The 25,328-nt window shown below is 42.1% G+C and overlaps 1 protein-coding gene across 1 annotated transcript in view; it reads left to right on the forward strand.

Annotated features, from left to right (window-relative positions):
- Positions 1-12,966, forward strand: part of large1 (LARGE xylosyl- and glucuronyltransferase 1) — an 85,308-nt gene extending 72,342 nt beyond the window's left edge. Inside the window, exons 11-15 of the mRNA XM_070853662.1 lie at positions 811-974; positions 4,696-4,974; positions 5,146-5,292; positions 8,021-8,216; positions 12,209-12,966. Coding sequence (XP_070709763.1) covers positions 811-974; positions 4,696-4,974; positions 5,146-5,292; positions 8,021-8,216; positions 12,209-12,406 — 984 coding nt within the window. The 3' untranslated portion in view covers positions 12,407-12,966. The remainder of the gene's footprint in view (positions 1-810; positions 975-4,695; positions 4,975-5,145; positions 5,293-8,020; positions 8,217-12,208) is intronic.
- The last annotated feature ends 12,362 nt before the right edge of the window (positions 12,967-25,328 follow it).

The following is a 25,328-nucleotide window of genomic DNA, read 5'->3' on the forward strand; positions in this document are numbered from 1 at the left end:
TTAAACACCAAGCCTCATTGAGTTAATTACAGAGTCCTCCTCCACTCGTCCCACCTGCGCCTTGCATTGCGTTGGCTCAAAACATGGTCCACCGGTCCAAAGCAATTGCTTGATCTGGAATGTTGTGATGGAAGCAGATCTCTGTAAAGATTTGGGCACAACAGTCTCTAATTTTGCTTGGCCGGCCACCGTCACATTTTGTCCATTCCATTTTCCTCTGACCGTAGATCAGCCAGGAGCAGTTAATCACTTATGTAATAGTGTAGTGGCACAGTATTAGAAAACATATTTTGTCATTTAGTTTATAGGCCATGCGGTTTGTTTCCTGGGCACGTCCAACCGGGAGGAGATCCTGGCTTAGAACTTCGAATGCCTCAGGATCCCACAGGAGAAGCTGGAAAATGTTGCTAGGGAGAGGGAAGTTTGCGATTCCTCGTTTAGCCCGCTGCCACTGGAACCCAGCCCCAGATGAGCGAAGATGGATGGATTTTGGCATTTTTGCATTTACACTTAGATCTTCCAACATGTGTCCTTGAGGACACCAAATTGCTCCTGATGGTTAAGCCGGTATGAGCCAGAAAAGTGCTTTGGATAAAAGCTCTGCACAGATCCAGACCATTTACTTGGTACACTGGTATATCTTAATCATTTGCAATATGTTTGTTTCAAACCTTTTTTGATCAAGGTGCAGAGGGAAGTCTTCCAGACAGAAAGTCACTTGCAGACTCTGATGCAGCATAACTTTCAGTGCTTAACTTTCTGGTCCATAAAATGTCTTACTGTTGGTTTCCATCTCCTCTCTCCCTGCAGCTGCAGAAGACTTTGTCTGAGCTAGATGAAGATGATCCTTGCTACGAGTTTCGTCGAGAGCGATTCACCGTCCACCGAACACACCTCTACTTCCTCCATTACGAGCACGAACCCAGCTCTGACAACACTGACGTCACTCTAGTGGCCCAGCTCTCAATGGACAGGTACTGGTCCACACCCAGATCAACAAAGCTCAGTCTGCGGCACGCCTGGTTCTTGAGAAAACATCAAAAGGCACATGCATGTGGAGATAAAAACAACGTAATGAACTTACCTATGACTCCCAAGGAACTTTTTATTAAGAAACATCCAGTCTCAGAGCCTTTCCACTGCTGAAGTGAGCTGAAGCCAAAAACAGTTTTGGTCACTTTTGGGTGAATTTAGCAACTATGGTGCAGGATTTGGTCACAGTTGTTTACAAATTTGCACATTGGTATTGTCTCATTTAGATCCATCTATCATAGCTAATGGATAATTCTAACTGACGAAATGATTGAATTATTATACTGATATAATGATAGTTACGCAGGAGACTCCTGTGTTTGTTTTCTGTCATTCATGACATAAATACCTCACGACCTTTGAAGTAGATGAGCCGCTCACCATAAATAGTTTTGAGGAGAAACTGTGCATGTTTTCATCCCCAATAGTAAGCCTCATCATATTGCTATTACTGGGGAGCGTATGGAGCGCAGAGAGGAAGTGGTGTAGTTCAATTGGAACCAAAATGCTCTTCATGGTGCTGCTGTTACTTATGTTGAATTTCTCTGCGCAGACACTGTTCCTATCCAAGGTCTTTTTCATACAAGCACACACGTGAATGCTGGAGTGTACATGGACAACTAATCAGGTTTATATTTCATGTGACAAGGGTTATTTAGAAGATACGAAGCAGAATGAATGGTTGTCGGTGTTCTGTCAACACCCTGCTGAGACACAATGGGGAATATTGACGGATACAAATATTATTCAAGGATTTTACCTTCAAACAATTAATCTGCCATTTATATGCTAATGTGGGTGTTTTGTTTGATTATTAATAGTGAGCAAGGTGATTATAAGCAAATTCAACATCCATTTCCTCCTAGATTTAAACATTACATGTAGTCAGTAGTTTTATGTATCCTCTACTCCTCAATGGGATACTTTTATTTAATGTTCTCACTGCTAAGAACAAGTTCCAATTTATTTTCAAATATGCTTGTTTTCTTTATTTTGTTGCTTTAACCAGTAGCACCTTCACTTGAGTAAGGTGCTACTGTACAAGTCCTGTTCAATATTCTACTTAACTGTGGTTCCTGTTTGAAACAGCTAGACAACATTTTATATTAACTACTTTCAAACATACCCCAACCTTAACATTGGATGAAGGGAACACTTAGTGATCACAGTGCACAGTAACACCAAGTCAATTAAACTTCAGGGATATCAATCTGTCCAGTTAGGAAGCATAAGCGATTGTGAATCAATTTCACCTGTTTTGGTGCAAATGAAAGTGGTGCAGTGGAGAGGGGACAGGCTCAGATGTGACTGAGAGGTCAGATATATAGTATGGAGAGAGCCCATTAAGAGCCTTAAAAGTCAACAGTGTAAAATCTTAAAATAAGTTCTAAAACATGCCAGGAGCCAATGCAAGGAGTCTGACAGAGGCGTGATGTTGTCAGCTATCTTGGATCCTTTTAAAATCTTGGCGGCTGAGTTCTGTAAGTCTGGAGGTGATTAATAGAGTTTGGTTGAGGCAGGTGAAGCGGCTGCTGCAATATCGAGGTGCGATGAGATGAAGGCATGTAAAATGGTCTGCTTGTTCTTGAAACATAAAATAGATCGTATTTTAAAAATATCTCTGTTAAGATGAAAACAAGTTTTGTTGTGTGCTGCTCAAAGCTTAAATCACTGTCAAATTAAATGCCAAGATTCTTCTTCAACAGGCTCAGGGAGCCAACAGATGGCAGGATTTGTTTTCTTATGTGCCAGGAGCTAATTACAACGATTTCTGTTTTGCTTGACTTAAGCTGCAGAAAAATTTGTGACAAGTTTTTTACATCACATACTCTAGGCAGTCATCTAGTGAACTCAGCGTGCCAGGATCACTGCCTCTAATGGGCAGGTAGAGCTGCTTGTCATCAGCATAACAACAAAAGGAAACACCATTCGTATAGCATAATGCGTCCCCAGGGGAACATGTAGTGAAAATAAGAGTGGTCCCAAAACTGACGAGAGGGACGCCATACTTGACAATAACAAAAGATGAAATATAGCTATACGGGGACACAGAACTTCTTGTTTAACAGGTGTGAAGAGAACTATATATAAGCTGAGCCAGATATTTCTACCTAGTGCTTCAACCTGTCTAACAGAATGCTGTGACTGATTGTGTCAAAGGTCATTAGTAACCCTGAGTAGGACGGTGTTGTGATGCTTTTGAAAGCCGGATAGAAATTTTTCAGAAATGTTGTTTCCCGCTGTTGAAAGGAATTTCTTGGCCGTGTATTTTTCTAAAAACTTAAGAGATAAAAGGTAGCTTAAAAATAGTTCTGTAACTATGAGGGAGGGTAGGATCCAGCCAAGGTTTCTTTCTTTTTTAAAGGGGTTGTACACAGCCGTTTTTGAAGTCATCACCCTCAGGACAAACAACATTCTAGTCCTGTTTTAACACTGTCAGTATGTTATGTCTTATGTTCAGCAATATATTATTAGTGTGGAGCATGTGTGGAAAAAACATCGCCCTCTCTTAGGGCTGCTAGTTTGCTTCAGAATTTGGCTTGTTTTAATGAGGCCCATGGTGGCTCTGTGGAGGGAAGTGTAGGCGTATTCCAGGTCCAAAAATTGTGTCAGACATGCAGCAAATAGCACAACCTCACCTTCAGATAGAATGCGATATGAATTATAGAATTACCGTAGTGGGAAGTGCAGAGGAACTGGAAGGGGGAGACTGACAAACCTTGGTGTTACAAATCAAGAATTGAACTCAGTACTTGAAATAAACTGAAAGATATCAAGCACAGTAAAGTGAAAGACACCACTTTAAAGCACATGTCTGCTGTATATTCAGAGTAAGTGACACTGAGCAGAGGCCAGCCTGACCAACATGATTTCTAAGTTCAACTCCTCAAAGCAAAGCCAAGTCTCCTGCTAAGGCTGTCTGTCTCAATCTTTTCTTAATGTAACAAATATAAAACATCAGTACACCATGTGCATCTCAAGTCCAAGGTTGAGTAACTCATTATTCCATATCTTCACAAAAAGCTATTTAAATTCTGGACAACAGTGGCTAATTGTAATAGTTATGTTGCATCATGTCTCACTTTTTAAAGTCACAGACAAACCAAATCGGTTGCAAACAGCTGCAGGGGCTCAATACTTTGCTAAAAATCGTCCAGATTCTGCAAGATGAATTAGATAGCAGTTACTAGAACATAACCATCACGTCTTAGAAGGACACCCTGCTTCATAATGTGGCAAACCCACACTGCATGGGATATTTAATATTCGAATGTTTCTGGACAGCTATTGGTTGGACTGTTGTTGAACCTCAATACCTTTTTTTTTTAATGCTAACTGACATATCTATATTTTTGTGTATCCAAAAATTTTAAGTTAACTAACGTTGGCATGGAATCTAAGTTATCATCATGGTCCCACAATCATTATCTTTTCCCCAGGAGTTATTATCTTATTCACACAAATTATCTTGTTCACTGAAGTTACCATTTTGTTTGCACATATTACGATAATGGTAACTGTCATGTAGTTGTTATCATGTTCAACAAAGTTATTAATTTTTAAACTTATCTCGCATCTTGGGGGGCCTTTGTTCCAATGTATAGCGTCGTGCAGTAATACATTTTTCTTATGTCACCCAACCCTGCGTCCCGCTCTCTGCAGGCTCCAGATGTTGGAGGCCATCTGTAAGCACTGGGAAGGCCCCATCAGCCTGGCCCTTTACCTGTCCGATGCCGAGGCCCAGCAGTTCCTGCGCTACGCTCAGGGCTCCGAGGTGCTGATGAGCCGTGGGAACGTCGGTTACCACATAGTCTACAAAGAGGGGCAGTTTTATCCTGTCAACCTGCTACGAAATGTGGCCATGCGACATGTCAACACACCCTACATGTTCCTATCAGACATCGACTTCCTGCCCATGTACGGCCTCTATGAGTACCTCAGGTAAGAGGAGAAAAAAATTCTGATGGAAACCTGCTAAGTTGGCAGTGTTTCTGGTATCTTAGGCTACTTGTATCTTTATATCAGAATTTCTTTTCTTATATAAACTATCGTACATGCATGCATGTAGTAATATGCAGTATGTAATCAGATATAATCTGTATTTGTTTGTAGAAAGTCAGTGGTGCAGCTGGACATGGCCAACACCAAGAAAGCTCTTGTGGTTCCAGCCTTTGAGACACTGAGGTATCGTCTGTCTTACCCAAAGTCCAAGGCTGAGCTGCTCTCTCAGCTAGACATGGGCACTCTCTTCACTTTCAGGTAAACAACCTTTAGGTTTCTATAACGAGCAATGTTCCAAAAGTCTTTAGATTTTCCTTCAGCAAAACGCGACAGCAGCTCTTTCAATTTCCTTGTCCGTGACAGAAGTTGTCTAAACTAAAGCAATTATATCGATTCATCTATTTTTGTATTCATTAGCCCAGATCTTTACTTATTCCACAGAGAGGCTCACTGAGAGAGGCTCACTTGCAAAGGATAAAACACTAAAAGACAATCAGCATTTAAAATAATGTTGTTATCACTAATTAAAACAAAGCTATATTTTAAACAGCGCAAAAGGAACTCATGCTATAATCTGACTGAATTGCCATTTTATCATTTTTTAGTGAAACACTAAATCATCGTCGTAATTACTTCTCAACTGTGGTCTTAAATGAAAACAACATTCAAGATATCCAGTGTTTAAATACAATTTTAAAAGGAAAATGCCTGTTTCCACGTCACCAATAAAAGTGAAAGAAGAAAGAAAGCAAAGCAGACCTGAGCTAAACCATAGATAAGTTGCCATTTGCAATTTGATCATCCTGGATTGATCCGTTTGTAACGGTGTGACCAGAAGCTTGGGCTGCCAGTTAGGGCAGAGCCTCATGTAACGTGTATTCATTTACTTTTTGCATACAGTACATGACTAGTATACTGTAGCTCATATTAAGAGAGAGTGTTTAGTATAACAGCATGAAAATGTTTTAAATCGTGCATAAATTCTCAATGCATTCGATTACACATTACACAAGCTAAATGTAAAAAGCATAAATATTTAGGTGAACAGTGAACAGACAGAATAGAACAGTCTCTTCCATACACGTGGGGTCATCCATACGGGAAACCCTGTAGCACACTGGGAAACGTGTCCAAGGGTTATATTCAAATGACACAGCCGCATGCTCACAGTGAATCTTAAGACTAACATTCATAATTGCATACTGCTTCATTTGCGTCGTCCCACAACAATATAAATGTTACAACTGTGACAAGAAAAAGAATCCAAACCTCCTCTCAGTTAGGGCAGCGCAGACTGAGTGTCGCTGCATTGGCGTCAAAGAGAGAGCGACCTATTAAAGTGACAGTACAGGTATTAACAGGTCACAAAACCTGTAAACCTGTACAATTTCAACCCTGTTACACTAACAATACTTCGTCAAGGTTTGTGAGTCAGTATTTTTTAGTTTAGATGGTCAAACGCTACACAGGACTCAAGAAGTGCACCATAAAAAAAAACCCCAGCTCATTAACTTGAACTTTGAACACCACTACAGCAGTATTTTCAATGCAATCAAATGTGATTTGATTCATTCAAGGCGAACACAAGACATAAAAAGACAGTTCCTCCCCATGAACTTCAAAAGTCCAGTCAGGTTTTTCCTTCCCAAAGCAAAATAAAACAAAAAACAAAAAGAAAAATCTTCTTTTCACTTCAGTTGAAGGCAGAGAATCAATGAGTTCAGTATATTTGCAAAACCAAAGCAGTTCAATTCAAAAAGAAAAACTGAAGGAAGTGAAAGAAACAAATAAGGAAACTGAAATATGTTTCTCACAGATTTTTACCAGAGTCCAGTCTGGACAGAGTCTGCCTACAGCGCTGAGGCAGGAACCTCCATCATATGATAATCTGCCTGGCGTTTACAGCAGGAGAGCTACCCGATACCGTCACTGTGTGAAAGGCAAACTTGGAACGTGGAACAAAGAAAACTGACGCCAATTTTTTTGCTCCTATCGGACGGACTCACCGTTTCCTCATTGCACAGCGCAGCCGTGCACTCAGTGCTGTCCCGTTTGGCTGATCAGTAGAGGTGTGATTGTGACTGGGCTGACTGTGTTTCTCATGAATTCACTAATGTGTGTTTTTCTCAGTCAAATCACGCAATTGCACTTTAGAGTAAAACATAGCATGCATGTGTCTTCTCAGTATCTTTTCACACTGCAACTCTGCAGAGAGATTTAGGGAATTGTTGTTTAGGGAAAGATATGGATTACTTATCAACTACAATCCGTCACACCACTAGTTCCTATGCACAAAGGAACAGGGTTTAGTCGACACACGTCACGCATAATTAGCAGTAGTGATTCAGAGCTGCCACGGGCACCACCTATTGAATGAAGTAAAAAAAATGTTGTTTTTTTTGGTGAAATGACCCTTTAATATGAGTTTTACTGTATCTCAATACAAATAGGGGGAATCAATACCCATTCTAGCTACATATCTCAATTAAAAGCTGTGGTTTTTTATTGGCGTCAGTATCACAGTGGCAGATAACAGACAGGCCCACTCATACCACCCACTGTGGAGTTGAGGCAGCAACATGCCGGTAACATTGTTCTGTACGGCTGGAGAGCAGAGATGTTTATTTTCCTCCTGTGTGCAGCCCTTGCAGCAGTCCTGCTTCCTTCAGTCACATTGACTTTGCTTCGCCTGCTTAGAATTTGCAGTCAGTAAATACCTCTTTTATCTTGGCGGTTGGTGGGGAAAAGAAGATGGCACAGAAAGAAAATGATGATTTGGTCTACAGTGTGAGGTAAACAAACACTCTATAAATAAAGTCTAGACTTTTAAGACCTTCTACTATACAGACAGAGGTCGCAATCAAAACGCCTCCCAGTATTTTAGAAACTATAAATCGCCTTTCCTTTCAGACAGACTGGATGTAGGAACATAGTTCACACTCCTGTCTACAACAGTCTGATAAAACCTTTCGTTCTCTCCTGCCAGGTACCATGTATGGACTAAAGGCCATGCGCCAACTAACTTTGCCAAATGGCGGACAGCCACCACGCCCTACAGGGTGCAGTGGGAAGCTGACTTTGAGCCCTACGTCATGGTGCGAAGAGACAGTCCTGAGTATGACCGCCGCTTTGTGGGCTTCGGTTGGAACAAGGTTGCCCACATCATGGAGCTAGACGCACAGGTAACGTATCCACATGTACTTGCTCTAATTTGACTTTCTCTCTCCCCGTCTACACTGTCTCCTTAATATCTTAGTGCTCTGTATAGTACTTCATCGTGGCCGCATTTTTGAAATCAAGAAATCAGTTCTGTGCATCACACTTGTATTGCTGTTGTACAGCTATACGGCAATCCATCTAATCTAGCTATGATTAGGCTTTATTATTAAGGCTTAATTAAGCTGTCTTAGGTCAGGTTTGGATGAAGCACACAGTGTCTATCTTTGCAAGAACCTATTCAATGAAATGCCAACTTATAATGAAAAAGCCCTCGATAGAAACAGCCTCACTAATCATGTCAAAGTAAATTGTTATTGCTGGCAGCCTTGGCTCCTGATTTCTGTTGGTTCTACAATAAAGATGACTGATGGAAAATGTTTCGTATAATCAAATGTACCAGTCAAAAGTTTGGACACACCTTCTCATTCAATGGTTTTTTCTTTGTTTTTATTACTCTTTGACGTTGTAGATTAATATTGAAGACATCGAAACTATGAAGGAGCACATATGGAATTATGGAGTAAACAAAAAGTGTTTAAGAGCAGCTCGCAGGTTAGAGACTCCATCCAATCACTGTGTAGGGAAATGATCTAGGAACTAGATTTTCACAAGAATATATTCATAGTCCCTAAAGTGACTCTTGGAGTCGTCGTTGTGAGAGAATTTTACTTCTGCGTCTGAAAAAACAGTAGATTCAAACAATAGATCTGAAGCTAATTCTGACAGATAGATCTGAGTGTTTATTCATATAACTACGATGAACAAAAGCTGTGTAATTCTGAGCCTGTGGGGCGTCCAAGAGATCAGGAACAGATGAGGGTTAGAAGGACTGACGCTCAGAGAGGAGACACTGAGTTGTGGTATGAGGAGATCCAGTGGGGGACTGGACAGGCGTCTGGATGATGATCAGAATTAGATTATAGATCAATAACGCAGCCTGGATATGTCTATCTATATATATCCTCTGCGTGCTATAACTCCAGAGGGGAGGGAGAGAAGGGAGAGATCGCTGCCTGACCACAGTTCCTACAGTTAGTCACGTGTTGCTTCTCATTACTGAATCATTGTGCTGACAAATTTGGAAGTAAGCAAAAGTTAGAAAACCAGACTTTCAGTGAACAGTGCACATTTTGGCTGAACTGAGTCTCTGACGGTTCCGTGATCACCTCCTGGTGCGGCGGCAGAACCAGAAGCTGCTGCTCCCGGAGAAGCTGCTGTGTGTGCTGAAGCAGCAGCTTTCAGTCTTACATGATCTCTGTTTCCAAATCTCCTCCTAAACTCCGTTATGTCGTCGAGAGGGTAATTCTCCGGTCCTGAATGAGCGCCACAAATTATCTCCTGCACAGAACGCACCCAGGCAAGAAAGCTGGCAGTTTTCTTTTTCCTGCTATAGGAAAAGTATGGACTCCACAATCATTTACCATAATGTTATATATGGTGAAATGCAATAAAGACCTACTGAAAACACAGCAACTCACTGTAACACAACCGCTCAGACTCACTACCACGACTACCAGCGGTCATATGAAGCGTTGTTGGAAAAAAGAGTGTTTTAGGAGCTTCGCGGAAGCTTCTGAATTTCTGCCTTTATATCTTGTAAAGCATATTAAATCCAAAGACAAGGTTAAAGTATGAAGGTAAAGAAAAAAATCAACCTGCAAGTTGCTCTTTAAACAAATCAGAATATATTTTATATTGTAGATTCTTCACAGTAGCAACAGCTTCGCTCACTCTTGGCGTTCTCTCAGTCAGCGTCATGAGGTCGTCACCTGGATGGTTTTCCAGCAGTCTTGAAGGAGTCCTCAGAGGTGCTGAGCACTTGTTGGCTGCTTTTCGTTCACTCTGCTGTCCAACTCATTCCATCTTAATTGGGTTTAGGTCAGGTGATAGTGGAGGCCAGGTCATCTGACGCAGCCCTCCATCACTCTCCCTCTTTGTTAAATAGTCCTTCACAGTCTGGAGGAGTGTTTGGGCTCATTGTCCTGTTGAAGAACAAATGATGGTCCCACTAAGTGCAAACCAGATGGTTTCAAGCAATTCTCTTCTTCTTGTTGCTTCTTTCGACCATGAAGGCCTGATTCCCACAGTCTCCTCTGAACAGCTGACGCTGACATGTGTCTGCTACTTGAACTCTGTGAAGCTCTATGAGAGCCAGTTTCATCAGAGCGTTTGATGGTTTTCGTGACTGCACTTAAGGAAACATTCAAAGTTCTTGAGATTTTCCGGATTGACTGGCCTTCGTGTCTTAAGATAATGATGGACTGTCATTTCTCTTTACTTAGTTGAGTGGTTCTTGCCATAATAAGGATTAGAACAATGTTGAATAGGGCTGTTTACCAACCTTACTTCTGCACACCACAACTGATGGTCTGAAACACATTAAGAAGGCCAGCCATCTAATAGTTGCTCATGTCACAGTCTGCTGCTGCTGGTAATCTTCCACTCTCTGACCTACTTACCTGGCCACGCCTTCCAATCAGTGGCAGTCACCCTCACCTGGTTCCCCAGCCGCACTCACTTGCAATCACCTGCCTATTTAAGGTTCAGCAGTAGGTTGGTTCTGTTTCCTCCCATCTACCCAGCCATCAGAAAGTCATCTGCTCTTTCATCACCTGTGCTGCTCTTGGGTCCTGCGAACACCCCATTACAGCTCAGATGTTTCAGTATTGGACCAAGTGGCCCAACCAACATTGCCATTTCTAGAACATTTGTAGAAACGGGTTGTACCCTTCAGGATAGTTACAGTGTAGCAGTAAAATATCAGTATGAACTGTTTTAGCACATTTCTGATTACACTGACAGTCAGTTCCTTGTTGTATAATTGCCATTGTTTGCAAATGATGAGAGCATAAAAGTTCTGTCACATTTCACATGACCATAGTTTGTGTGCTGCAGCCATCTTTGCTTGCCGTTTGCCATAGAGAAAAAAAAAAGAAGGGTACCATGGAAGCAACTGTTCAATGATTGTTGCAGTATTTAGTAATATGGCGATGTTTGAATGGAAAACTGTGTTTTGTCGTATGTTCATACATGATAGCATTCTGTTCTCTTTTTATTAAAGCGGTCTATGGAAGGTCTCAGTTTCTGCTATTAGTATTAGTGTCACGTTTTAACTGAATGAAACATCACTCTTTTACAACGTGTCGATGTGGCATAAACACAAGCAGTGCAACTAAACAAAATGGTGAGTTGTATGCATGTATAAGGAGAACTGGATACAGGAACTTTGCTGAGCTTTGGAGCAAACATGTGTCCAAACTATGGACTTACAACTTCAAGCGCCACCATGTGACGCCATTGGGCCCAAAAAGACTTCCTTCCCTAGACTTGCATTGTGAGAGAAATGTCTTTAAAACAGTGTATATGTTTTTTTTTTTGAGGTACATCAACTTCCCAGTACAACGACTCAAATATCCCACAAGTGTTTGTAAAATTCCCTCATAGCCAAATCTAGAGTTATTTTCTTAGGCGTAATGGAGTGCTGCTCATGTGAACGAGCCCAAGACCAAAGGGTTGGTAGGTGGGGTTAACAGAAATGCTAGGATGCTAGTGTGCTAGCTCTGTGGGCCCCACATATGCAGAAGATCCAGGGAATTTTATTACTTTTTTGCTTTATGTGCCACTTTCATAGGAATGAATGTGGCACTGCTCCCAGGTCTCTTGATAAGTACATAGTTTCATTTGAAACAAAGTGGTTATAATATAGAAGTTAAAGTTAGCTTTACAGTCAAATAAAACAGCCGGCCTCAACCGGCTGCTGATGTTTTTCTCAGGAGTTGGCAGACATAAAAGTAGCTACTCTGTGTCCGCTGGATGTGTGGATAATATATCACATGTGTTAACAGATTTTTTTTTTAGCTACAAAAACAACCAAAGCAACTTTTTATGAGGTGTTGTGAGGTGGTTTAGTAGTGAGCTGCCCAGACTCAAACTTCTTTCTGTCCTCTCTCTACAGGAGTATGAGTTTGTGGTACTGCCCAACGCCTACATGATCCACATGCCTCACGCACCCAGCTTCGACATCACAAAGTTCCGCTCCAACAAGCAGTACCGGGTCTGCCTCAAGACGCTGAAGGAGGAGTTCCAGCAGAACATGTCGCGACGCTACGGCTTCGCCGCCCTAAAATACATGACAGCTGAGAATAACAGCTAGCCACCACTGCTGACCCTCACACCTGCAGCTCCGAACTACTGACACACTCTGGGGCCCAGGGAGGAGGGGGGCACGGGAAACAGACAGTCCATGCGGGGCCATTTGGATACTTTGAGACTCAAGTCCCTCAGACCTTGTTAGAATGACTGACCCTCAGTGTGGCGCTACAAGGGTCTGTATATCCATATTTTGTCCTCTACTGTGGACGGAGGAGATAATCCGAAAGGAGATCACTTCTGCCAGGATGTAAAAGCTGTGAAAGAAGACATGAGTGACTGTGAGGGCCCGGCCCCAGCTATGTGGGCCCTCAGCTCTGGCCCTGAAATCTAACAGACAGCAGGCACAGAAAAGCAGACATTCAAGACTTACTGTATTCGTAAGACCAGTGACAGAATTGTGGGCTGCGTGTAACATTTGTGTGTGTGTGTGTGGGTGTCTATATGTGTGTGTGTGTGTACATGCAGGTAGATCAAAAGGATGATGGTGTGTGTGTGTGTGTGTGTGTGTGTTTCTCCAGGATGGCGCTTAGCGAAAAGCTTAAGGAGAGTTGAAAATGTGAAACGTCGTGGGCTTGCATTGTGTTTGCACGCCTTCCAAGTGCCAACAAAAAGCAGCAGCAGTTTGACTGACGGTATTCCCCAACTGAAATGCAAATCATCACCCGGCGGCAAGATAAGACAAAGCAGTAAACATGTCCACACAGATTTCGAACATCTCATTGTGACGAGTGACACACACACTCCGATACTGAGGCGAGCAGAGAGCCAGCCAACCATCTGCTGCTGCTTAATTTGTTTGATAGCTGATACAGATCAGAATAAATCCTCCTCCTCCTCCTATGACGAGGGAAGTTAAGTGCAAGGATGGAGGTCGTCCGAGCTGTTGATATTCAGGGTATCTCCATATCAGCCTGAGCGTGCTGCTAGAGATTGTTTCCAGTGTTTTGTTACAACTCCATAATCTTAACGGCAGCCAGAGCAATGTGGGTTTTTTTTTTTTTTTCGTGTGTGCGTCTGTATGTTAAATTGAGGTCAGTGCGGTCTGCGCAAACACCTGGGGAAGTCTCGCTGTCGGTTTGTGAAGCTGCCGCCCCACCAGACTGAGCAGCGTGAGGCCAAGCCCCAATCACCGAGCTCACTGTTTGCTTTTCCTCCCAACAATCAGTATTATTTATCGGCGGGCTTACAGTCCTGGTGTGTGGAGCAGGGAGGGCTCAGGAGGGATCTGAGGAGGGCAGGAAGAGGAGCTTCCACTCTGAAAGTCTGTGAAAATCAACCACTTGCGGTAGGAAGCGAGTAGCAGACACTCTATCTATCTCTCAGTCTTTCTTTCTCACTCTGGCCTCTAAGTTTAACAACATTATAATGGTGCAGCTGTGTGCCTTCTGTTTGCGTTGCCGCACATCGTCGCCGGTTGTGGCAATCCTGATGTGCATGTGATGAAACAGAACACACCCCCTCCCAAAATAAGAAAATCTATAAATAGATAAAATAAAGATACAGCAAGGAAGCAGCAAACTGAAATAGTACAAGTTTACAAACCAAATTAAACGGTGCTGTAACGACTTCAGTGTGATCTATAACTCTGGATGGAGTAGTTCACAATGTAGAACAGAGAGAAGGGGGGGAAAAAAAGATGGAATTCAGGAGAAACTCTCCGAATTAAACAAACACAAACTCATGGATAATTGCATTTATGGATTACAAGGAAGAGATCAAGGAGTCTTATTCAGGGGCTGGAATCACTTTCTTTCCTTTCGCTTTAATGTGCTGGGAGGGAGAGATGGCTGCGTATCTTGAGACGCTGTTATCCCAGGTGAAGTCCACTTCCACAGATTGCTTCCTGACGTAGTTACACTGGGGAGGAGGAAAAAAAAAAAAAACCAGAGGGACAGACAGTGTGGCTATAGTGCATCTCAACGACCTTTTTCCAGAAGTGGTTCGAACGTTCAGACGTCAGTTCAGGCACGTCTCCTCTCACTTTCGTGGCCGAGAAAACATTTCACACGCAAGCAGGGTGATACAATGGAAAACTCTGGAGAAAAAAAAAAAACCAAACAAGTAGACCTTGAGTTGCGATTGCTTTGCCGAAGTTCTGTTTCCAAGGTTAAGTACGAGCTTTCGTCCCTGAAGCCAGCATGGATGAGGAGTCCTAAAAGCTTGCATGTCAACAAACTCTCCTCCGTGACAACCGAGGAGCAAACTGCTGATACAGATCAGATGTTATGATGGCAACACTACTCCGAATTCTTTTGTCAAGACATTTCACGTGAATTGTTTTTTTTTTTTTTTTTATTAGTTAAGTGTAGCACTTTGAGAGTGTAGGGGGTGTTTCTTTGTTATTGTAGCGTGTGATTTCTGACAAGAACCTCAGAGACAGTTGATGTAGTTTGTGTGGAGGCTGATGAAATGTGACACTTCATCATGTAATGATACCAGCAGCTGACATTTCAGTCTGGTCGTTCCGCCAATATATACTGTTGTTAAACAAGGAGCTTCTCCCTTTTTCTCCTTCTCTCTCTCTCTCTCTCTCTCTCAATATCTCACTCTTTTTCTTTGTTTCTCTCTCTGTATCTGTCTCTCTCTCTCACTCTCTCTCTCACTCTCTCTCTCTCTATATATATATATGTATACAGGAAAGCTGCAGAAGAGCTCAGTGCAGTTATGCAGGCGTGTGAATGCACAGTGTGTGATTGAACATGTATGTTCGTGTGTGTGTGTGTGTGTGTGTGTGTGTGTGTGTGTGTGCGTGTGTGTGTGTGTGAAGTTTGACTCTGCTCTGAATGTGTTCGTGGCTTTGCAGGGCTGGGAGGAGCTGCAGTGTGTAAGTAGGACAGGTCTGACTGATGCTGCTACCTGAATAAAAGCAAAGAGTCAAACACTCTTCTGATACTGTGTTTCATCATTTCTGTTTTCATGAATATCAATTTAGCCCTGTGAACTCAAAGTAAAGAGGGACTCACTGTTACATCTCACACACACACACACACACCTGTATGTATTTATACTTGTAGGAATTCCCAAGAATTTACCTTTTGTCTCTGAGTTAAAGGGGCACTCTGCCATTTTTACACATCCATCAAAGACTGTACTGCTCAGCCAATAAAAACATGTATATTGCACTCAGAATGATTGAACCCGCAGTGCAAATGAGGTGTATTGGCAAAAATTCACGTTCAATGAAGAATTTAAACAGAGCAATTGATGTAGCTCAACACAGCTGATATTACAAGTGGTTTCTCCTAAATAAACACAATAAACACTACTGCCGTCTCAAAATTATTCAACTCCTTCTTGAGAACCATCTTCAGTACTCAGCAGAGCACCCTTTGCTGTTATGACCAGGTTCTGACAGCGTTCCTGAGGAATGTTAACCCATTCCTCATGGCCAACAGTCTCCAGCTCTCTGATGTTCTTGGGTTTGCAATAGTGGCTGCAACTGCATTCTTCACATCCCACCAGAGATTTTCTAGTCAGGTGACTGTGACGGCCACTCTGGTATCTTCCAGGACTTTTTCTGAAGCCAAACCTTGGTGGACTTTGAGGTATGTTTGGGATCATTGTCCTGTTGGAAGGTCCAATAACACCCAAACTTCAGCTTCCTCACAGACAGCATGATGTTTTCTCCTCAGATTTCTTGATACTGATTGAATCCATGTTGTCCTCCAAACGCTGCAGGTTTCCAGAGCCAGAAGAAGCAAAGCAGCCCCAGAGCATCATCGAGGTACCACCATGCTTCACTGTAGGCAGGGTGTTCTTTTCAGTGTCTGCCTCATTCTTCCTCCTCCAGACATACTGCTGATCCAGTTTTGTTTCATCGCTCCACAGAACAGAATCCCAAACCTTCTGTGGCTTATTTATCTGGTTTCACGTTTATTAGAGCCGACTTGTCTTGTGCTTTTGGGTCAGTAGTGGTCTATGTCTTCCTGTAGAAGCTGAAGCCTCAGTGTCTGCTGCCACCAAGTCTTGCTGCAGGTCTTTTGCAGCCTCCTGCCTCCTCAGAAATCTGGTGCCAGTGCTCCTTTAGCTTTGAACTTGTGAACTGTGCTTCCAACAGCATCTTTAGGAACATTCAGTGCCTTTGCTGTCTTTCTGTATCCTTTTCCTTGTTTGTGCAGGCAATGATCTCCTTTCTTAACATTTTGGACAATTCTCTTGACTTTCCAATATTTATAGCATGCAACCAAACCCCTGACCAGTCTGGGTATATTCTATCTCACACACACCTGATGAAACTAATGACACCCTTGATTAGCTGCATCAGGTGAACTTGAGACAACACCTGATTTACAAATGAGTGCTCTTATGAGGGATTCTGTTCAGGGGGGGTTGAATCATCTGGAGACTGCAGTCGTCATTAAATGTGACATTCTGTGTTGAATTTGGAGAAACAAGCCTGTGATATTAGTTGTGTTCAGCTATTCAATTTTTCTCGTTTTAGTTGTTAATTGAACACAACTGAAAGTTTGTACATTTTTCCAGTACACTTAATTTGCAGTGGAGGTTGAATCATTTTGAGTGCAACTTTAAGTCAAATCTAATTCATAACAGCGTTATCTCAAGACTCTTTCCATGAAGAGCAGGTCTAGACCAAACTCTTTAATTAGAGAGAGAGCCAACGATTCAGGAATTCAAAATTAAGGATTCAAGAACCCCCACATGAGCAGCATCAGATGTTATACAAGACGAAGAAGAAATAGCGCTACCTCAGATAATGTTGAATATTTAGGGCAGCTAATGACACAAACTGTACTGAAAAACAAGATGAAGATCAAGATGCAGTGGCTGTAGCCCCTTCAAATGTTGCTACATGTTTTTTTAACCCAGATCACCCAGATCAAGCTACTGCTCTGGACAGGTGGACTGCACTCTGAGCAGAAGGAGTGGAATACTCTGGTAAGGACAGATTTTGTTTTCCAGCAATGATACTTGGTGCTCAAACACAGTCACAGCTGTCAGATTTTAAATGTGAAGACAAAGACAGCAGTATCATCACTATTGTGTTGCTCCTGTCCTGATGTAAATTCAAAAAATGTACTACAGAAATATCTCCTGGTACCTGTCAAGTTTGGGTCTTTATTTTCATTATTATCTACATTGTAGGTTAATATTGAAGTCATCAAAAAATCTGAGATTTGGACCCTTCAGACCAGATTACAGATCTCCACTGGTCTAATGTCCATTCCTTGTGTTTCTTGGCCCAAGCACTTCTCTTCTTCTTCTTCACCAGTGGTGGCTTCAATTCCAGCAACTCCACCGTGACGCCCTGATTCCCTCAGTCTGCTCTGAACATTTGATGTTGAGATGTGTCTGCGACTTGAACTGTGAAGCACTTATGTGGCTCTAATATGAGGTGCTGCTAATTTGTGGTCTCTGAGGCTGGAAACTCTAATGAGCTTATCCTCTGCAGCAGAGGTAACTCTTGATCTTCCTTTCCTGGGCGGTCCTCATGAGAGCCAGTTTCATCGGAGCGTTTGATGGTTTTTTGCGACTGCACTTGAGGAAACATTTAAAGTTTAAGAAATCTTGAAATTGGCCCTCATGTGTTAAAGTAATGATGGACTGTGGTTTCTCTTTACTTAGTTGAGTGGTTCTTGCTATACTGTAGATTAGAACATTGGTCTAATAGGGCTGTTCACTGTATAGAGCTGTGTACCAGCTCTACCTGTGCACAACACAACTGATGGCCTCAAAGAAACTCCACATATATATATATTGTTTATATTCTATATTTGATGCTGTTTAAATGTAATTATCTGTATATACAGTATGTTCTATGTGCAGCATAAAGGGGCCTCAAATGTATTTTTGTAGTGCAAATTAATGACAAATGAGAGATGAGGCAATGACTATACATTTTTGAGGATATTGCTCAAGGGGAGGAGCAAGTGAAAATCTGCCCCCTGTTTCATTTTGGAGCAGGAGGCCATTTTCTACGTGTTGCACCTTTAAGAGTTTGAACTGATTCTCCTCATGGTGGTCTCCTCAAGTGAACCTGTGCACTACCTTCTGATCCAATTTCATTTACCTTTGATAACCACTGAACGTTTTCTCCGATGCAAAGTTTATGGGGCTCCACTATTGCTTTCAGCCTGTAGTCCTATTGATGGGATAATTGAGGCTGAATGGACGGTGGGCTGACCCCACTCTGAATGCAATGAAAGCAGGGAGAATGGAGCACCCAGTTTATCAGCTCCCTGGAGTCTGACTGTCCCCGTTGGAGCCATCCCTTAACTTCCTTTTAATAAAGGTCCCACGGCACCATTTCTCTTATCGGACAGGCTATTAAAAGTTTTAGTGAACCAGCTCATTAATTAAATTTAAAATTTAATGCATGAATTTCAGCTGAATTTTAGATAATAAATTCAGAGGACTGGAGAAAGTCAGCCTTGCACTGATGTGCTCTGAGCACTGATGCCACAAGGGGAGATTGGGTGTAGCTTCACCTACAGCTGATTGTTTAGTGGAACACTGCAAGCTATTGATTGGATTGGAGCATTGAAAGAAGGCCAAGGGTCCTTCTGTACTAATGTAAACCTTTCACACAAAGATTTAAACATAGCAGTGAAGATGTGTCCGTGCTCTTTTAAACAAATGTCTCGCAAGCGCTCACATCAATTCAAATCAATTTTTCATTTCGTTCCAAAGTCAAAGGAATACTTGAATTTTGGAAATGAGTTATTCGCTTCCTTACTGAGAGTTACATGAGAAGATTGATATCAGTCTTGTGCTTGTCAATCAGGAGGAGCCTGGGTTGGCAGAAAGACTTGGAGGCAGGGGGAAACAGCAAGCCTTATAAAAAAATAATACATCTACCAGCACCACTAATGCTCACTGACCAGCATGCCGTGGCTCATTTGTTTAATCTGTATACAAAGAGAAATGTAGAACCCCAATTTGTGTTTTTAGGGGCAGTTACACATCATTACACATCATTACACACAAGTGTTTCTGGTCAGACAACAGTCATCCATTCTCCAGCATTTCTCTGCAGCATCTTTGGCTACAGTGTAAGTTGTCAGATACAATCAGCACAGGTTCTGGATCAGTATTTCCCCCTTCATAAAACTAATGTCTTACACAATAGTACAAATCATGTAATGTTACTTAAAGCAACTACGAGGAGTTCGGATAGCCCATTAATTTGAAATCCTAATAGTACAAAAAAGGCCCCATTGGACCTTTCTCCCATGCTCCTACCTGGCTGACTGCTTGGTAGCAAAACCGCGACACCCCATCTGCCCTGGACGTCCCACCATGGAGTCCATTGCGGGGTTGCAGGTTCCCGGATCTGCTTGTGTGGCGGGCCTCTGCCACATAAACATAGAGTCTCCATGTTGTCTTGCTTAGTCCGCTGTGGTCCTGGGTTCACAGCATCTGAAGCATTAGCACATTTTTGGAATATTGTGGTTTCAGGAAAATGGCCAGTTGGGACGATGGCATGGCATCGATTGTGGTGTTAGCCAGAGTGTTAGCTTGCTGTGTTTTGGTACTAACATAAATTCATACACTACTCACTAAAAGTTAGGGATATTCAGCTTTCAGGTGAAATTTCAGGATGAACCTAAAATGCATTGTAACCTTTCCAGGTGAACTTAATGTGACCTTCTCTAAACCTTTGAATCCACATGTCCAACTGTTCAGTGTCTCAGTACTTTCTGCACCAGCTGCTGTTCTCTAACAAGAAGCTTAACAGCAACATTCACAACAGGTTTGATCCATGAATCCACCAATACATTTCCTGCTTCAGTTAGAATTGGTATTTAAACAGTCCTCCTCATCCTGCTGTTCACATTCTGACATCATGAGACCAAGACGACACCTAACAGTTGATCAGCAGCACCTCAACACTGGAGGCTTCAAACAGGAAGTCCTCAGACGGAGGTGTTCACTGAGCTTAGAGGGTCACAGAGTGTCATCAGGAGGTTGGAACAGTGATACAGAGACTGGAAGAGTCACAGAAAGGAGAGGAGTGGACGTCCTTTGGCCACATCCCAATTTATTGAGACACTGAAAATGTTTTGTTGTGGTATACCTACCACTGTTGGTAGATTTTCTTCAAATAAATTGTTTAAGATGAAGAAACTACCATTGCATGCTTCTACTTAAATGCCCTACTTTGATGATATAATATCACTGTAGCATTCACTTTTTACATTTTCCATATATTTCACCTGAAAGTCGAATATCCCTAACTTTCTGTGAGCAGTGTATTTTGACGTAACACCATGTCTTGCATTGCATTTCAAACATAACATTTACATATTACATACCTATCTAGGAGGAAGAAGGTCAATTCAGGTTCAGTTTAGGATCTTTTCAAATCCTGCAATTCTCTCCAGTTGTTGGAAAGATGATTCTCCGATGACCAACCAAGGTGACAAGGTGGTCTGCCTGTGCTCCACCACTGTTCCTTTTATTCATTCTTTTTTTCTTCAGGAAATTATTTTCTTTTTGTTTTTGCTGATCTTGCCCATCACAAAATATCATGTCAAAGAGAAAGTTCTCCACCTGTCCAGTCTGCCTACCATAAGTCATTTTGAGGACAGGCATTTAGAATAACAAAAAGGAAATAGCCAGGGACTGATGGTCTTGTTTGCTTACGTAACGTTATGTAGGGGCCTTCAGATTAAATTGAGACTGTTTCATTAATCACTTAAAAACTCATTGTAGCTGCTGTTAATACTTAAATCCACAATCTGAAAGGACATGAAATGTCTGAGGCGGTGGTCTCTCAGGTGGCTGCCAGGCCAGCTCTGCAACAGGGACACTCAGCTGTGGAGAGTCGTACGATACTGTGACTTAAAGATCCACAGCAGGACGTTTCTCACTTAGACACTCTCCATCACCTTCTCTCAGAAAGGTGGTCTGATTGATAATATGCTTTATATGTTGCAATTAATGTCTTTTAAGTCTTCAATTGGAAAATGGCGGACTGCCTCTAAGCTCTCCAGAGGCTGTTTGGTCTTATGGTGAATCATGATTCCATACTGACATCTAGTGGGTTTTTTTAGTGCATTCTTTCATCATATTTCTGAAGTTGAACTTACATTACAAACCACAGTTCTAGCGCGGTAGCAGAATCGGTTTTATTAAACAGACCAACACAAATCCTTGCAAAACAGCAAAAGCATGTCTGAAAACTCTTCACACAGTCAACAAAAGCACATCATAAGACCTTAACAGAAACCCAGATGACATTGGGTGAGAGGCTGGCTGCACTCTGGTCTGGTGGCCAGTCAATCACAGGGCTGATGCGCAGACAGATCACGAATCACAAACTTTATTGCTGTGCGGCAACAGTGCTAGCCATCGCACCTCTGTGCTGCCCTGAATGATGGGCAGAGCAATGAAAGTTTCAAGTTTGAGCGTAAAAATGCATTCTTGTGAGCAGTAGTTTGACCAAACAGCCATGAGTCAAGGTCAAATTACTACTTTCTCCACTTTCATCCACAGCTCATGGTCTTCATCAGTGTGCAGAGGGTGGCCCAGATATCTCCATGTGACATCAGTATGGAATTGCAGTCTCATGATAACAATTGGTCATGGCGGGGGGTGCAACGGAAACCCCGTCTCTATTCAAACAGCAAGGACCCTGGACAAGTGAGTGAGCAAACACCATGAACAGACAGCAGCTGTCTGCAAACACCAGACCAAAGCCTCTCACAGCAGAAACCATCTTTGAACAGAAGTTCTCCCAGTTTGCCAAGTTCTCATAGAGACGACATGACAGACTTAGTAAACCTGATTTATTCGGCAAACTACTTCCACATTGAAAATTTGTCAAATTATTTTGTCTAAGATTCTTTTAAGCATGTGTGCAATGACCCATGTGAGGTTCAAGGTCATAGTTACGAGATCTAGAAGCAATGATTGGGAGAGAACATGTAGATTTATTCTACTTAAATGATGGGATGTGCTTCTTAGTCTGGTAAGAATGCACGAATGGAGTCGGCGTGAGGAAAGGAGGAGGTGAGGAAACAAAATATTTCAGGGGACTTGGAATTTAACATCTGTTTTAAGAGGGAGGAAGCTGCTTCGGAGCGAGAAAGAGCCGCTGAAGGAGAGCAGAGAACATGATGAACAGCAGACATCCAGCCGTTCTGCTAACAGCAGCTGAGGGTTCAGCACCAGCGGGCTCCACCACCACCACCCTCTCCGCCCCTCACTTGATGAATGTTTACAGATGGCCATGAGAGGTAGGTAGGGCGATGGCAGCATGACTGCGAGCGCCGTCTCCCAGAGCGCTGAGTGCAGTCTTCTCACGTAGAACCATGATGGAGACTGTCTGGAGTGGGTCGATTGAGGCTATCAATCACCGTCGGCAGGCTTTCCCCTCGTGGACAGCACAGGTACCAGTCACATGCGTACAGTTTATTACCAAATCACTACTGAATACTGATCACCATTTCTTCCTGATGCACTACTTTGAAATAACTGAGACTACGTGTGATTTTAATTCCATATGGGTTTTTACTAGCCTTGGAACCATGCAAAACCGTGAATTCATGTTTCATTTGCTCCGGCAGATGGGTCCGGTACCCGAGCCAGTCACGGCCGTTTATCTAACATGGGGCAGGTTTGATTTAATACGCTATTGAGGCAATTTCATCGACTAACCAATGTGGGTGCTGTTAATGTGTAATGTGTTGAATCTGCTGTCACACCAGTGGTAATGAGCTGTGTGGTATATTTTCTCAAACAACTGCACCTGAAGCTTTTGTTGATAAAGATGTCTTTGCCATATTTCCAACTTTTGAATTTTGGTCCGCACCATTTGATCTCACCCCTTGGCATTCAAGAATTAAGTGAGATGTTCCGGACTATTTGGTTTCGCGAATTCGTCCGGTGATGTCAGGCTAGGTTTTTACAGTTGGCAAAGTTTGAACAAAGAAAATCAGCTTGCAGACATTTGCAGACATTCATCAGAACATATTAAGAGAAATCCATCCACCCACCCATCGTCTATGCTGCTTATCCTTAAGGGTTGCAGGGGGGGGAGCTGGAGCCAATCCCAGCTGACATTGGGTGAGAGGCCCTGGAGTGGTCGCCCGTCAATCACAGGGCCAACTGTTGAAATGAGACTGAGAAACTGCTTTGGCATTTTATGGACAGCGTTCAGTGTTCAGAGGCTTTTTTTTGGTTGTTGATTTTGGAACCTGATTCACAAAACAAGGGAAAATTCTCAATTTCTGCCGTTCATGGAGCTCAGGAGCAAGTCATTAAAATCAGAGATATATGGATAAATATTATCGCCTGGAAGCAACATCACTTAAAGGCTCAGACCTGAAATTCAAATCAGTCAGTCAGTTAAGAGCCTTATCAAAGAACCTTATACGCACAATCCACTACACTTTTAAAGACTTAGATACAGCTTTGTGTTAGTTTAGAGCTCTGAAGCTCATCAGCCCACCAGCTAATGGTCATGGTCACGCTTTAAAGAACGTGGAAATGGGAAATGACCAGCAGGCTCTGGTGTTAATGGCTGATGATTTGTACTGTGACGTCACCCAACTTCCTCTTTCTGATCGTGAAGATAAATATGGGTTGTTTTAACTGTATGATTTGTTTTCTCTCCATTGGTCATCTTGGAAGGACGGTCTAGATGGGTAAAAGATGACTACAGCGATCCAGTATTCTGCTTCCATGAATTTGTTGGCCTCGCGAAATAATTCAACCAGACACCATTAGCATTCACATCGCCATGCCACATGACCATGTTAAATGGTTCTGCTAGAACAGATTTGTAAATACTGTTGTGCCATGTTCACCTCCAGACTACAAAATCATTTACCTGCCTGGGGAGAAAAAAATCTCAGGAAGTCTTTACTAGAAACATACTTGAGGCATTTCATGCATCACCATGCCGACAGATACCAGCACATCCTGCATAGATTACTATGTATTATTAGTAGTAGTAGTAGTATGTGCTTATACATTTATATTAATACATTAACATTAATCATTATTAGTATATAACAATTGTCAATGATAATAATAATGATAATAATAGAAAAAGAAATAAAGACATAAGAAGCAAAATGTGCCAATATATAAGAAAAAATATAATATATACAATTATGTTTTCAAAATAAGTCTTGAGCTGCTTCAGAAAACTATTAACAGAAGACTGCTTCAGCTTTTTGTAGTTCATTTTGATTACATTTAGCAGGCCAGCACCACACGACCGAACGGAAAGGTTTGGAACACACTCGGATAACTAATCAGAGAGGTGTGAATGTGCTGAAACTTGAGGGCCTTAAAGACAAGTGAAATCAATCCTCAGAGGCAGCCAGTGTAATAATGCTACAACTGGTGTGATGTGGTTCTCTGTTCCTGGTTCTTCACACACGGCAACCTAGCAATCAGCAATCCAGTGCTCAGTGCATTATAATAATCCAGGTGAGAAAACACGAAAGCATTTCACAAACATTTCTGAAATGATAAAAGGCCGTTTATGTGCAAGTTAAAATCGAACCCAGAGTCAAGAATCACAAGTTTTTACTACAGTCGTATATTTTTCAAGTTAATGTTTTTCTCTTTGTTTATTTGTCCAGTTACTGGAATTTCTGTTTTCGCTTCATTTAGCTTAATACAATTCTTGCTCATCCATGGTTCAATGCTGAAGAGGAAAGTTATCATAGGATTTAGTGCATCAGTATCATCTAGCGCTTATGTGGAATGTAACTGAGTTGAAATCACTAATAATTTGAGTGCCAGTGCTGGCATGTGTAATCAGAACAATACACAATAGAACCCAGAGGAATACCAAAAAGTCGTTCGCTTTGGTGAAATATAGTCACAAAAGGTTAACAAAAGATCTTCTGCCAGAGACGTAAGTATCAAAGCAGTTCAAAGGTGCTCCTGAACGGCCAGTCCAATATTCACGGTGGTTAGGAAGTGTCGTGCTCAGTGCTCTGGGG

This window comes from Pempheris klunzingeri, chromosome 22 (genome assembly GCF_042242105.1).
Source record: "Pempheris klunzingeri isolate RE-2024b chromosome 22, fPemKlu1.hap1, whole genome shotgun sequence".
NCBI classification, from domain to species: Eukaryota; Metazoa; Chordata; class Actinopteri; order Acropomatiformes; family Pempheridae; genus Pempheris; species Pempheris klunzingeri.